General features: G+C 39.5%; 2 protein-coding genes across 2 annotated transcripts; one reads left to right on the forward strand and one right to left on the reverse strand.

The window, feature by feature from the left end:
- Nucleotides 1-204: 204 nt before the first annotated feature.
- On the reverse strand, nucleotides 205-6,517 carry LOC111800424 (protein TPLATE). The gene is made up of 7 exons (XM_023684110.2): nucleotides 5,213-6,517; nucleotides 4,451-5,047; nucleotides 4,004-4,365; nucleotides 3,206-3,509; nucleotides 2,319-2,441; nucleotides 1,269-1,724; nucleotides 205-1,072 (listed from the first exon to the last, which is right to left on the reverse strand). The coding sequence occupies exons 1-7, from the start codon at nucleotides 6,332-6,334 to the stop codon at nucleotides 542-544; spliced, it is 3,495 nt and encodes a 1,164-aa protein (XP_023539878.2). The 5' UTR covers nucleotides 6,335-6,517; the 3' UTR covers nucleotides 205-541.
- A 1,378-nt stretch (nucleotides 6,518-7,895) lies between these two features.
- On the forward strand, nucleotides 7,896-12,844 carry LOC111801141 (putative transcription factor PosF21). Its single transcript, XM_023685129.2, has 5 exons — nucleotides 7,896-8,069; nucleotides 9,079-9,808; nucleotides 10,879-11,011; nucleotides 11,147-11,231; nucleotides 12,182-12,844. The coding sequence occupies exons 2-5, from the start codon at nucleotides 9,105-9,107 to the stop codon at nucleotides 12,520-12,522; spliced, it is 1,263 nt and encodes a 420-aa protein (XP_023540897.2). The 5' UTR covers nucleotides 7,896-8,069; nucleotides 9,079-9,104; the 3' UTR covers nucleotides 12,523-12,844.
- Nucleotides 12,845-13,091: the final 247 nt, after the last annotated feature.

Raw genomic sequence — 13,091 nt, forward strand, 5'->3', positions numbered from 1 at the left:
TAGTTGACTAGTATTTCTTTTCTTTTCTTTTCATTCATAATGTAAAAAACTTTGGAGAAGAAGTAATGAAATACCTTGGCACTCATCCATGTGGCTTCCCTTTCTTTTTCCTCCTCCACTGTCACTACCATCAACCATGTGTCTGCACCTCAACAAGTTGCTACTCATTGTCACCAAAATCAAACTAAAAGAGCAGAAACAGGATACCCATAACTGTAAATAACATATACATTCCTTTTTTCCTTCCTTCAAATAAGAAGATAAAAATGATACCAGAGAATTCATCATCAATCCACAATATACATATTAAAAACGTATTGATAACCTTTCAAAAAAACTAACTATATAAGAACTAACAAATACATGATACAATACACAAGCAGTCCTTCCGGGGGTGGTGGTGGTGGTGGTGGTGGTGGTGGTGGTGGTGGGAGGGATCCGAATGAGAGCACACTCGCAGTCAAAATTACACAAATGAGCTAATCCTCAACAAACTAGAAGGCAGAGAATCTACATATTAAGGAAACAAAAATGAGGCAGCTTAATTAGCTTTGTTCGCTCTATCCTTACATAACATGTGCCATTCCTGAAGGACTGCAGCTTGAAGTGCAAGGTGCTCGACCTCTTCTGCACTTAATTTCGACAACGTTGATGGTCCCTTACCGTTTTCCTCACTATCTTTCTTCTTCTTCTCTCCTTCACTGTCTTCCATGTCTTCTTCATCATCGTCATCGTCATCGTCATCGTCGTCTGATTTTGGGGTTTTTGGTGGAGGTTGAGCTGCCTTGAGCAAAGCTATCCGCTCCATTGATATCTTCAGCCTCTCTGCAGCAGCCACCTTGACTTCCTCTTCGGGCATGTACTCAACACCTCCATCAGCTATGTCATCTAGCCATCCTTGAGGATCGGCTTCAATTTCCTTTGTAATTGATGCATCAGATGCTCGAACAACGAATTTGCAAATCATCGTTGTTGTCTCATCACCTAGATCGACGTTTCTGCTTACTTCACTAGCTCCGAATATCATCATGCCCACAAACCCCCCATACCATGTTTTTGCAGCCAAACAAAGCTACAAGCATTCAAATAGGAAAAGTTAGTAATGGATCGACAGAACTCAATTTATTAGTTAAATTGAAGACGAATTAGCTTCAACTTCCCAGGAATATAACATTTATATCAATCTTAATGTCCGAGTTGGGTTTTCCCCCCTTTTTCTTAAGGGAGCTTAGTGAGTAAAACATATAAAAGAGAGCACAGAACCTCACCTGAAACCCTGCCAAAGTTCGAATAATATATGAGCAAACACTATGGAAAGGCTTGGTGGACAAAGATTTCAATCCACTCAAAAAAGGAGATGCTCCATATTGCTGCGCAGCAGTAGCCTTGAAGCCAGTTCCCTCATAAGTATAAGTGCCAGTATACTCTACAATTGCAGGTAAGCTGGGCCATAGGCGGAAAAACTCAACAGGAGATATTTTATGTGGCGAGAGAAGCTCAGTCAACGGGATCTTGTAAGGAAGACACCTTAAAATCACAGGTTCTCCTAGCTCTGACCTTAAGCTTCTCTTTTGTCTGATAATATTAGAGTCTTCTTCTGTGTAATCACCGTCGTAATCTCCAGCCCCACCGCTTCCGTAGAAGGGGTAGTACAAGACTTGAACCCAGAGGGCACATCTCTCAAAATGTGAAACACCAACTGTCACACTGCACAGAACTGGATCCTGGAAACGGGGGAAGCAGAGGTGTGAGAGTCTTTCCTTGAGGAACAAGGAAAGAGATAGCAAGTGAACAAGGATTTTCTAATATCAAGTGAGAAGTTACTTATAAGATCCCAAAGGCATAATAATTTATTAGGTCATGGCCAATAAATTATTGAAGATGTTTCTTAACATTCTCCGAGCACAAGTTTTAAAATTTGTTTAACGAAAAGGGCCAACATTTGAATTACTAGTTTTTTTCTAATAAAAACATATGAATCATTAGAGATAACTATCTTGCTCTGATGCTACATTTATCAATATATTTCTTAAAAAGAAACAAAATCTTCATTAACGAGCACATCTATTAATTTCAAAAGCTTAATGCTAGGCAGTGGTTGACTCAATCAAACTCACTAAATTGATAATTCCATCGAGCTATATATTCTTGTCTACAATAGGCTTCTAAACAATCACAGTCGGAAGTAATTTAAAATGAAAATAGCTGCCGTATTTTTTCTGTCACGTAACGTAAAGTTGCTGTCCAACATACTAACCACTAAAAATAACGGAAGGTATAACCAAAGAAAAGAAAAATGATACATTACAAATGGGTACCTGTGACACAAGATGACGCAGCTGTCTCACTGCTTGAGGAGAACCATCCATGAAATATAATGCTCCAGACAACCCAACTCGGATATCCACGCGATTTAGTTCAAGCTCAGTTAAATTTAGAACCTGCAACATGATACACACTCACACGTCACCCAGAAGATAACCAAATAAATATTCAACAGAAAGTAAAAGGATGTGAAGCATGAAAATATTTTTCAGATATTCCTTTATTCTTGATTGTAGAAAATAAGGGATATTTGTAATTGACTTTCTTTAGCTAAGCCAGTCTTCATGCATAGCTCTTCCTTGGCTTTCATGGTCTGTTATATCTTGGGATACTGGTAATTGAGTTCAAAGAAAATTGGATGTAAATTTCTTTTAGAGATATTACTTCATCCTTAATGTAAACAATCGGAGGTCAATTGTAATTGGACTCCCTTATTTAGTTGGATTTTTTCATTGTATAATATTATTCTTCTTTTTGACACTTTTGGAAGCCAATTGAGATGCCTTGGTTCATATCAGAAGGATTCTCGAGTAATTAGGCTCATTACCTAATATATAAAGCCCTTACCAAGGAGTTGGCAAAAATACTAAAGTATTGCATCATAAGATTTTGAGTGTGATTCTGCTTCTATAGCTACATGTGGGACATCTTCGTGTTCTAGAGCTCTTCATTTTTCTTTTATATTACTGACAATTAGGGACGCTTCTTGTAACTTTTGTATGGTGTTTGTAGGCAGCTAGAATGTTGGTTCAGCCGAATGATCCTATTTTTTGTATCTTTACTATTGAACCCTTGTTCATTAAGGGGATGGTATTTTCCCGATACATTATGGACTATAAACAAAATAAACAGCAGTAATGAGAAAAGAAACATCTTTAACCTTCAAATGTAGAGTAATCCTTCCATCGCTTGAGTTTGCTAAATGATATGCTTCAACATAGCAAGGATCACTACTGCCAGTCAAAGTAATTGCAGTTGGAGGAACCTTGAGAAGAGTAGAATCAATTCCTTTTGTCAGCAAAAGAGTTAATTCACTAGGGTCTGGCCTCCAAAGCTCTAAAATAGCCTTGTGAACCAAACCTTCCAATTTTCTGTCCTGAGCTGCAGCTGCTTCATAGAACTGCACGGTTAGTTTGTGATGGCTAAATGGGTAATCTCCTCTGGCTTCACTGACACCAGCCCACCTGTAATCAAGAAAAATTGACTTCATTAAATAAACTTGTCACTTGTTTATTTTTCAAGTAAAAACAGAAGAAAAAAAATCTGAAAAGAAAAAACAAGAGTTTCGCGGTGTGAACTCCCAAATCCAACTTCGAGTCCTTCTTTCCAAAGATGATGGATAAAAAACAAGCTAACATGAACCAACCAGCCTCTGCTGCCTACTATCCTTACTCAACAGGCTTCAAATGTAAAAGATAACCAAACCTAAATAGAAGTGTCCTTTCTAGAAAGTTGTAGTAACTACTAATCCCATTAGAAATGACAGAAAAATCCAAGTTTGGGAGAGAATGCTTGTTTCACCGAAATGAAGAAAAGGTGCTAGTGCCTATTTGGGTGGTTCAGCAAGGACTAGCGTTAGAGGTAAAAATATTTTCCTTGAAAACTGCGGGCCATCTATGGTGAGCACTGAAAACCACCCAAAAAAAAGTTGATATTAAGCAAGGCAATATATACTGACCTGCTTTCTGGATTGTTTGAAGCATACTTAATTCTCTGTAGAATTAAACGGCATTGATGTTTGTTGACTGAATCTGCCAACCCATTAGCTCGGAATTCTTCAAGTTCTTTAGTCAATAACTGGCCAGCTCTAGGGTGACGAGAGCCTAATCGCTGAGCACACAAAAGCACCGCCTGCACATCTTGAAGTCTATTTGTTGTCTCTACTGCTGAATCTACGTTCGATAAGACCTTATGGATATTTGTAACGATAATATTTAATGGGTCATCAGGGTCGTCAGCTAGAAGGGGATCCAAGCCTTCAAGATCAATATGCTCTGAAATTGCCCAAAGAAGACGGGCAGTTATTCTTGGGGTATTTACCTGCCACATTATTAAGTTGACAACAAAGAACCATTAAAAGCAGGTCAATATATTAGAACAGAGAAAGATATACAAATTGAAATACCTCGCGTAAATCTTTCACAAGTTCACGTTGCAAGTTTTGCAGCCTTGTCTCATTCAAAATTTGATCTTGAGATGCTCCATCCTTGATTCTTTTTACTCCTCCTCTGGTATCATATATATGGCATAGCCTAACTAGCAACTTCAAGTAACAATCAATTGCATATGTGCGGCCATCACAATCCCACTTGACACAGGGCCTACAGACTTCAACCACCTCCAATGCAGGCTCTGTCCAGTTTAGTGCTCCATAACCAGTTCCATAGGCCAAGGCTCCAATAACTCTGCTTTCCATCCCAGAGTTCTTCTGTTCGGGCAAAGGTAAAGATAACTGAAAGCAACTTTCCACCAATGAAGCAACCAATTCCTCCCTAAACATGCCTTTACTTGTAACAGTATTAAGATCGTCTCTAATTCTAACATCTTCAAATAAAGAAGCAATATCAGTTCCTGCAAGAGGTTTTTGACCTCTACGAACACTTTCCTTGGCAAAAAGGTCGACACAGAGAGCCGTACGGCAAATACACGCTAAGGCATGCATACGATCTGATTCTGCTCTCAAGTTCCTCACCATAAGAAGTAGTCTCTTGAACAATGAAACCTACTAACAACAGACATCATATGTCAGGATACAGTCCTACTTTTAAGGTCCAGGCAAAGATATGAGATCTTGTGAAGCAATTATAATTTTAGTTACACGCCACAAAAATGCAGGACAACATGTTGCATAACAAAAAGTAGAATAGATGAATATGAAGACACATACCTGCATGTGCAGATCAAGGAGGTGAAGATTGGTAACAACTGCCCGAACAATACTTTCTCTAGCAGAAGAGAATTCTTGCCTATCCCAGAGCGTGAGAATTGCTATGATCGACTGAGAAGCCCACTCAGGCTTCCCTCCAGGCACATCAGCCAAGTACAGCATATTAATCCCTACCTCAAAAATCAATGCCGGGTCCAACGACGAAGCTAAAAATGGCGCTAAATGGGTTGCTACATCTGAGACTCCCACAAACCTCTCCGCACTTGAGTCGATAGTGGTTCCATTGCCAGTAGAAGATTTCGAAAGCTTACTGATGACTTCAGCTGCCCCAGAAGCCACAGCCTTCACTGCATACACAATTGGAAACACAGTGGCCCTAAAGCTCTCCACAGGCAGAATCAGGGACCTCGCCATTAATGCATTTCGCTTCTTCCAAACGAAGTCCGCCATTGATGAAATCCAATTGGACCTAATAGCAAGTGAATTTTCACTATCCACCAACTTATCACCTGCCAACCTACTCATTCTCTTCGAATCAAATTCCTGGAACAACCTTCCGACTGACTCGAACGCAACCTTTGAAACCGCATCCGACTTATCCAGCATGTTTTTCCCAATACGCGACCACCAGTTGGAAACCTTGTCGAGCAAACTAACATTATTCTCACAGAGCGTGACAAGGTCATCCCTAGCAAGAATACACCCCAAAGTTTCGGTGATCGAGAACCTCAAATTATCACTATTAGAATCGAAAAAAGCAGAAATTTCTTTATGGGAGTCACTAATCAGCTTGACAAGGCGATAGGAAGGGATCGCAGCGAGAATTGAAACCCCAGCAGCCGTGACATCAGAGTCAGGAAAGTCGAAATCAGTGCGAATGCCAGTGCACACAATGTCCCAAAGATCCGAAGTAAGACGAGTAGAGCGAATAAGATCAAATGCGAGCTTCTTACAGACGGCAGAAGCAGGGGAGGCTACGATCTCCTCGACGGCGGACTTGGCGATGACGGAGATATCCCGGCCGGCAGCGGATTGTTGCAGTGCCTGGAGGAGAGCACCGGATTGGCGAAGGGCGTCGTTGGAGCCAAGGTCGGCTTGGATCTGAGCAAAGAGAATGTCCATGGAGATACGCTCGTGATCCAAGAAGCATGAAACGAGAACCTTGGAGAATTACTACCAGAAATTTGCAGAGATTGTTGGGTGTTTGATGGAGCGGAGGAGGAAGAAATGGAGCGAACCTGAAGCGGGCAGTTGTAAGTGGCAAAGGCGAACGAATATGGCTTCGATGACTGTGCTACCACTTGCCGACCGGTATACGGGCTATGCTGGCTTGGTTGCTTTCAAATTGTGGGCTCAGGCCTAGGAGTGAGCCCATTAGTCCTAAAGTAATGCCAATTTTTTTATTATATTTTTTAATATTTTAGTAGAGATGTTCGTTTATATCGTAGGTCTTGAGACTAACCTAAATGGGTCGGAAAATAGAAGAGGGAATGAAAGAGATTTCTCCCGTGATGTCCCACCTTAGTTGGGGAGGAGAACAAACCACCATTTATAACGGTGTGGAAACCTTCTCTAGCAGACGCGTTTTAAAGCCTTGAGGGGTAGCCCGAAAGGGAAAGCCCAAAGAGAACAATATCTGCTAGCGGTGGATCTGGGTCATTACAAATGGTATCAGAGCCAGACACCAGACGATGTGTCAGCCTTGTTGCTATTCCCCGAATGGGGTAAACACGAGGCGGTGTGCCAATAAGGACGTTGGGCCCCAAATGGGGTAGATTTTGGGACAGTCCCACATCGATTGGAGGAAGGAAAGAGTGCCAACGAGGACGCCACCATTTATAAGGGTGTGGAAACTTTCCCCTAGCAGATGCGTTTTAAAGCCGTTGGGGGAAGCCCAAAAGGGGAAGCCCAAAGAGGACAATATATTGCTAGTAGTGGATCTGAGTCGTTACAAATGGTATCAAAGCCAAACACCGGACGATAGCCTTCTTACTGTTCTCTGAAGGGGGGTAGACACGAGGCGGTGTGCCAATAAGGACGCTGGGGCCCAAAAGGGGTGGATTTGGGGCGGTCCCACATCGATTGGAGGAAGGAAAGAGTGCTAGCGAGGATGCCACCATTTATAAGAGTGTGGAAACCTTTCCCTAGCATACGCGTTTTAAAGCCTTTAGGGGAATCCCGAAAGAGAAAGCCTAAAGAGGACAATATCTGCTACCGGTGGATCTAGGTCATTACATCTTCGGTTGGATAAACGTTCTCCATCACTGTCTCCACCCTCACTCCCGCGTTCAACGCATTATACTAGACAATAAGCACAAAGTTCGTGAAGTCAAACACAGTTAAGGTGCAACATCGAGCTATGAGCTCGTGCGATTGTTGTGTAAGGCAATCAATACGAGTAAGGTGAGACGATTGGCAAAGCTACGTGTTTGTGGGTGAGAGGATAGATTAGGCTCGACTATTTATAGCAGAACGGTTAACGTTTTCCTAACTTTTTATAAAATGTTCGGGTTACAAATTATACATTATTTTTTAACAACAAATATAAAAGGAAACCCATTAAATTTTTTAATTCATATTATAATTTTTTTTATTTGGTGATTTCAATAATTACATGAACGAGAGATGATTGGTTCTTTATGAAATTAGCTATATATATTCAAATTCATAAAGTTTCAAATTATTACAAAATTATAATTTACTAAAATTAATGTAAAAAAAAAAAGAAGAGAGAGAGAGAGAAAATGATACAGCCCTAGCGGCCTTGTCCCACCCCCTCCCCTTGACGCTGGCTCGACGGTGGATGTCCCCTCTGTTCGTGTTCTTCACAGATCGTATTCCTTCTCTTGGTCTCAAGGTATTTTCTCTATTGCTATCTTCGTCTTATGATCATTCATGAATGTCTGCAAGTTCAAGCTCGATTGAAAATTGATATTTCACAATCATATGAATTTGAGACCGAGAGATGCTTCATTTCGTTATTGATTTTCAGTATCCATGTAAATGTTTGCCCCCCTTTGGAGGGTTGATTTGAATTCCACTCGACTGAATGGAAATTGAGGGATGAAGAATATGTAGTCAATGAAAGAAGATCCTGGGAATTGAAATGAGTTCGTACTCTGCATTGCACGTTGGGGCATATAAATTGTTGCTGCATTATACGATTCTTTTCTTCTTGGAGAGTTCTTCTACTCCAGAATTTATTTTTATTTTCTTTGAACCAAGTTGAATTGTTTATGTCATTGAGTGGATCTGTGGCATTTTGCTTTTGGAAGCTTTTTTCGGCTCCTTCGCTAATAACATTCTAAATCTCAATTTTGCAATAGGATGTTATAAGAAATTGTTTCTGGCTTTGAGTGGATCTGTAACCTTTTTCCTTTGGCAGCTTCCTCATAGCCTTCTTTGATACCAGTCTCGATCCAATTGATTCTTGTATAAAATAAAAGAAAAAGTCCATTTTGGTTCTTATATTTTTTAAAAGTGACCATTTTGATCTGTGTTTGCAAATCTCTAACCCAAATTCTTCGTGGTTTAAATGGAAACTCTTTTAAACAAAATTATGACTATGTTCCAAGAAATTTATGTATAATGTTGTGCTGAAATTGTGTTAAAAATGAGAGAAGAAACGAAATTAAAGGGCCAAAACAAACACTTTATTTGTAATGCATGTCTAGTTTGATTTCTTGCAATCTACGCCTTGGTTGTTGTTTTGTTCCTTTGATTTCTACCACTTTATTTGTAATGCGTGTCTAGTTTTGAGGGCTTTTGATTCGACTTCTTGAAAACCCATTTTAGAGCAGTGTTAGTACGTGGAGTTTTGCTTGTTTGATGACGAATTTGTGACTTGGAATTTCTGTGTTGTTTAGTTTCTTTACAAAGGTGTTTTTAGTTGATGGAGAAGGACAAACCCCAGAGCCATTCTGGTGGATTTCTATCCCCATCAAGTCGTTACCCAGGTCTTTCTCCAACTGGAAGCAGTTTCAATGGAAAATCTGAAGCAACCTCGTCTTCAATGACGCTTCCTCCAATGGCTTCGGGTGCTAATTCTGATTCAATTCAATTCAGTCACGGAATGTCCACTAATTCTAATCGGTTCAGCCATGATATTTGTCAGATGCCTGATAACCCACCAAGAAATATTGGTCACAGACGTGCTCATTCAGAAATACTGACCCTTCCTGACGATATATGTTTCAACAGTGACCTAGGTGTCATTGGCAGTGCTGATGGGCCTTCCTTTTCTGATGACACTGAGGAAGATTTGCTGTCCATGTACCTTGACATGGACAAATTCAATTCTTCCTCTGCTACCTCTGCAATGCAAGTTGGCGAGTCATCTGCTGCTGTTGTAGATGCAAGATCAACTCCTTCATCAGAAATTGGAGCAGCAACATCTAAAGACGATGCTGCTATTGGCTTGAAGGAGAGGCCAAGAGTAAGACACCAGCATAGCCAGTCCATGGATGGCTTGTCAAGCATAAAGCCTGAGATGCTTGTCTCAGGGTCTGAAGAAGTCTCTGCTGCTGACTCCAAGAAATCCGCGTCAGCTACAAAGCTTGCTGAGCTTGCACTAATTGACCCCAAACGTGCAAAGAGGTATAACTTCTTTGGATCTCTTCTCCTATTTTTTGTTCAACATTAAAAAATAAAAAAATAAAAAAAGTGTGTTTTTCTTAATGATATATCCATATCCACAGGCAGGTTTTCCTTGTTGCGTTATTTTGATTATTTTATATCTACTATGCCTGCTCATGTGATGGTCAGAATTATCGTTGCTATTTATGTCAATTCAACATTTCAGCTAATTTGGATCCTTTACCCAAAATTGAAGAAATGTATGATAATATGGAGTATTTTTGTCAATACTTAGACATTTGACTACAAGTTTAGGAGAAATTATTCGAGGAACCTGTCGCAAGAGACTAGTAGCTTTTTACCATGGGATGTATGAGAGACTAATTGTAAAAGTACTTTGTTTTTGTATCCATCGGTTATGAAGGGGAAAATAAATTTGAAAGTCTAAATCCGATGGTTTTAATGGGGCACCCTCATTGTGGCGGCCTCATTGAGTAATTTGGTTAGCATCAATGAGTTTATGACTAAGTTTCCAGGTTTTTTCCTGGCTGATTAATTAATTGAAGCTATTCCTATTCTCTGTATATGAAAGGTCGTTGCACCTTTTGAACTAGTGATAAACTCTCTGGCCTCTGCATTTTGTACAACATTGCTTTCTAATGAATCAAAATGTGTATATTTGAGTGGGTAGGAACCAAATCATTGGTCTTTTTGCCGTGTATGGTTTCTTTTTTCTCTCATTTCTCTTGTGATGAAATTTCCTTATTTATTATGAACATAAGATAATTTGTCTATCAAGACTTCTTTTGATGAATTTTAACTCTAAGAAAATGGAACCCAGTCTTTTGGGTGTATTACGAGACAGCTTTTAGAATTTAACTGGCGTTCGATCATTTACTTGGATTATGTTTGTGTGTTCTCTTATCTCAAAGAGCCTGGAGACTTTTTCAAACCCTGTATTATGTTTACGAGACAGCTTTTCATGTTTGAGATTATTTGCTCTCATGTCCAAGTATTATGTTCCTTCCGTTTCCCATGAAAAGAAGAATCGGAAATTTTGTTCATAATCCTCTATGTTGTGTATCGCATAGGATATGGGCAAATAGACAGTCAGCTGCGAGGTCAAAGGAAAGAAAGATGCGGTACATTGCTGAGCTTGAACGGAAAGTTCTGACTCTGCAAACAGAGGGAACTTCTTTATCTGCTCAGTTAACCCTCTTACAGGTGGATTATCGCATAATTAATCGTGTTGATCATATTTTTGGATGCCCACTCTATTTTTTCATATAATTTGAATTCCAGCATCTTATTTTCTCTGTATTTCAGTATGTAATGACATCGTGTTTTACTTATTATCAGAGAGACACAAACGGTCTTACTGCTGAGAACAGTGAACTAAAGCTACGGTTGCAGACAATGGAGCAGCAGGTTCACCTACAAGATGGTAAGGACCTCATCTTTTATTTCCCTTTTCAGGTGACTGCACACTATGTTTGCCTTCTCTTAATTTTATCTGATCACTCTGTTTTTTATTTTTTAAGTAAATGTAGGTGCTTGTTGGAAGATGATTTTGTATGGATTTTTTACATTTGTAGCCTTTTTTGTTTGAGAGTGATTTTGAAAGGGTTAAAATCGCTTTTGTCGTGATTTGAAATCATTCCCGAACATGGTTTAGTTTTTAAAATCAATTTATATGATATGAAAATCACAGTTAAAGTGTAATCACTCTCAAACATGCCACAAGTCTCCTTATATCATATGAGCTTTTATAGTTGTTAATAAGGGTTGGGGGTTCAGTACAAGCATGGTCTAGGTGAACATTTGTAGAGACATAATAAGGGATGATACTAAACAAGAAGTTGATTAGATGAAGTATCAGAGCATAGCTTTTGAATGATTTTAGGATATGGCGTGTCTTGTTGAGAGAGAGGGAGAGAGAGAATGTGGCAGTGTGTGGGGTAACCTTTCTTCTCCGAACCCTAGCCATCCCTTCGCTTAGCCTCGGCCCGATGCCATCATATCTGACTGCTGCTCTCCATTCACCTTTGGTTTTGGTGGTCCTCTTCCACTCTTTCAGAATAATTTTGCCTCCATGGATATGAAAAGTTGTTGCTTCGGAAATCCTCCTCGGTATTTGGGGTGAAAATGGTACGACTTTTCGTGGAAGAAATCGAAAGTAATCAACACGTTTTTCTTTCAATCCCTCTCCTTCATTGGTTCAAATGTTCGAAAACGAGATAAGCTTTTGTAGTCCTGTGGTTTCTGTGAAGCTTTTTTGAAACTTTTCCTTAATGAAAAGTAGGTTTTAGTATCAAAAAAAGGAGGCCTGATGAGATTCAATAAATTTCTTGTGGAGCCCATCTTTACTTTATTAGCACCTCTCTTTTCTTGCAGCTCTAAATGAAGCACTGAAAGAGGAAATTCAGCATTTCAAAGTATTGACTGGTCAATCAATCCCAAATGGTGGATCAATGACAAACTTTGCTTCCTATGGAGCTGGCCAACAATTTTACCCAAACAGTCAAGCAATGCACACTTTGTTAACTGCTCAACAATTTCAGCAACTTCAAATCCATTCACAGCAGCAGCAGCAGCAACAACAACAGCATTTCCAGTACCATCAGATGCATCAGCTCCAGCAACAATCAACTGGAGACATCAAAATGAAAGGTTCGACTTCTTCTCCGAGTCCGAAAGACAGCAACACATCAGATACGTCCTCTCTCACTTGTTGAAAGCAATAGCATAGCAAACCTACCGATTCTTGACGCTCATAGTTTATTTAATATATATATAAAAGAAGAGATGACCCACTGTTCAAAACTTTTATGGTTAGCCATCAGAAATTTAGTTGCATTTGATATCCAAATTTCACATTTCACCTCCAACCCACAATCTTGCAGTTCCCTTCCTCATTCAATGCCTTCCCCTCTCCTCGAGCTTATTGTTTGCTTTCCTGCATCTGTCAACTAATGTATAATGTTCATTGTTGTAGACAGAAATGTTTGTAGTTGATTTGTTATTAGATTGTGGATATCACAGTTTCTTTAAGCTTCATATCATTTTCTTCCTCGAACCTTAGCCATTGTTTTATTCTTAATATATGTTTGGAGATACTCCTCCATCAATTTGCACTTCGTTTGATTATGCAATTGATCCTCTACCCTATAAGTTCTTAGGTTATGATAGGAACTAAAAACAAAGGGGAAAAAAAGAAAAGGAAAGAAAGTTGCAGGGTGGTGCTTGATCGGAGTATTGACTAAAAACCCATAAACTACATTGGAAAATCTATATATACAAAAAA

This window comes from Cucurbita pepo, chromosome 8 (assembly GCF_057944985.1).
Source record: "Cucurbita pepo subsp. pepo isolate OVF chromosome 8, ASM5794498v1, whole genome shotgun sequence".
Taxonomy (NCBI): Eukaryota; Viridiplantae; Streptophyta; class Magnoliopsida; order Cucurbitales; family Cucurbitaceae; genus Cucurbita; species Cucurbita pepo.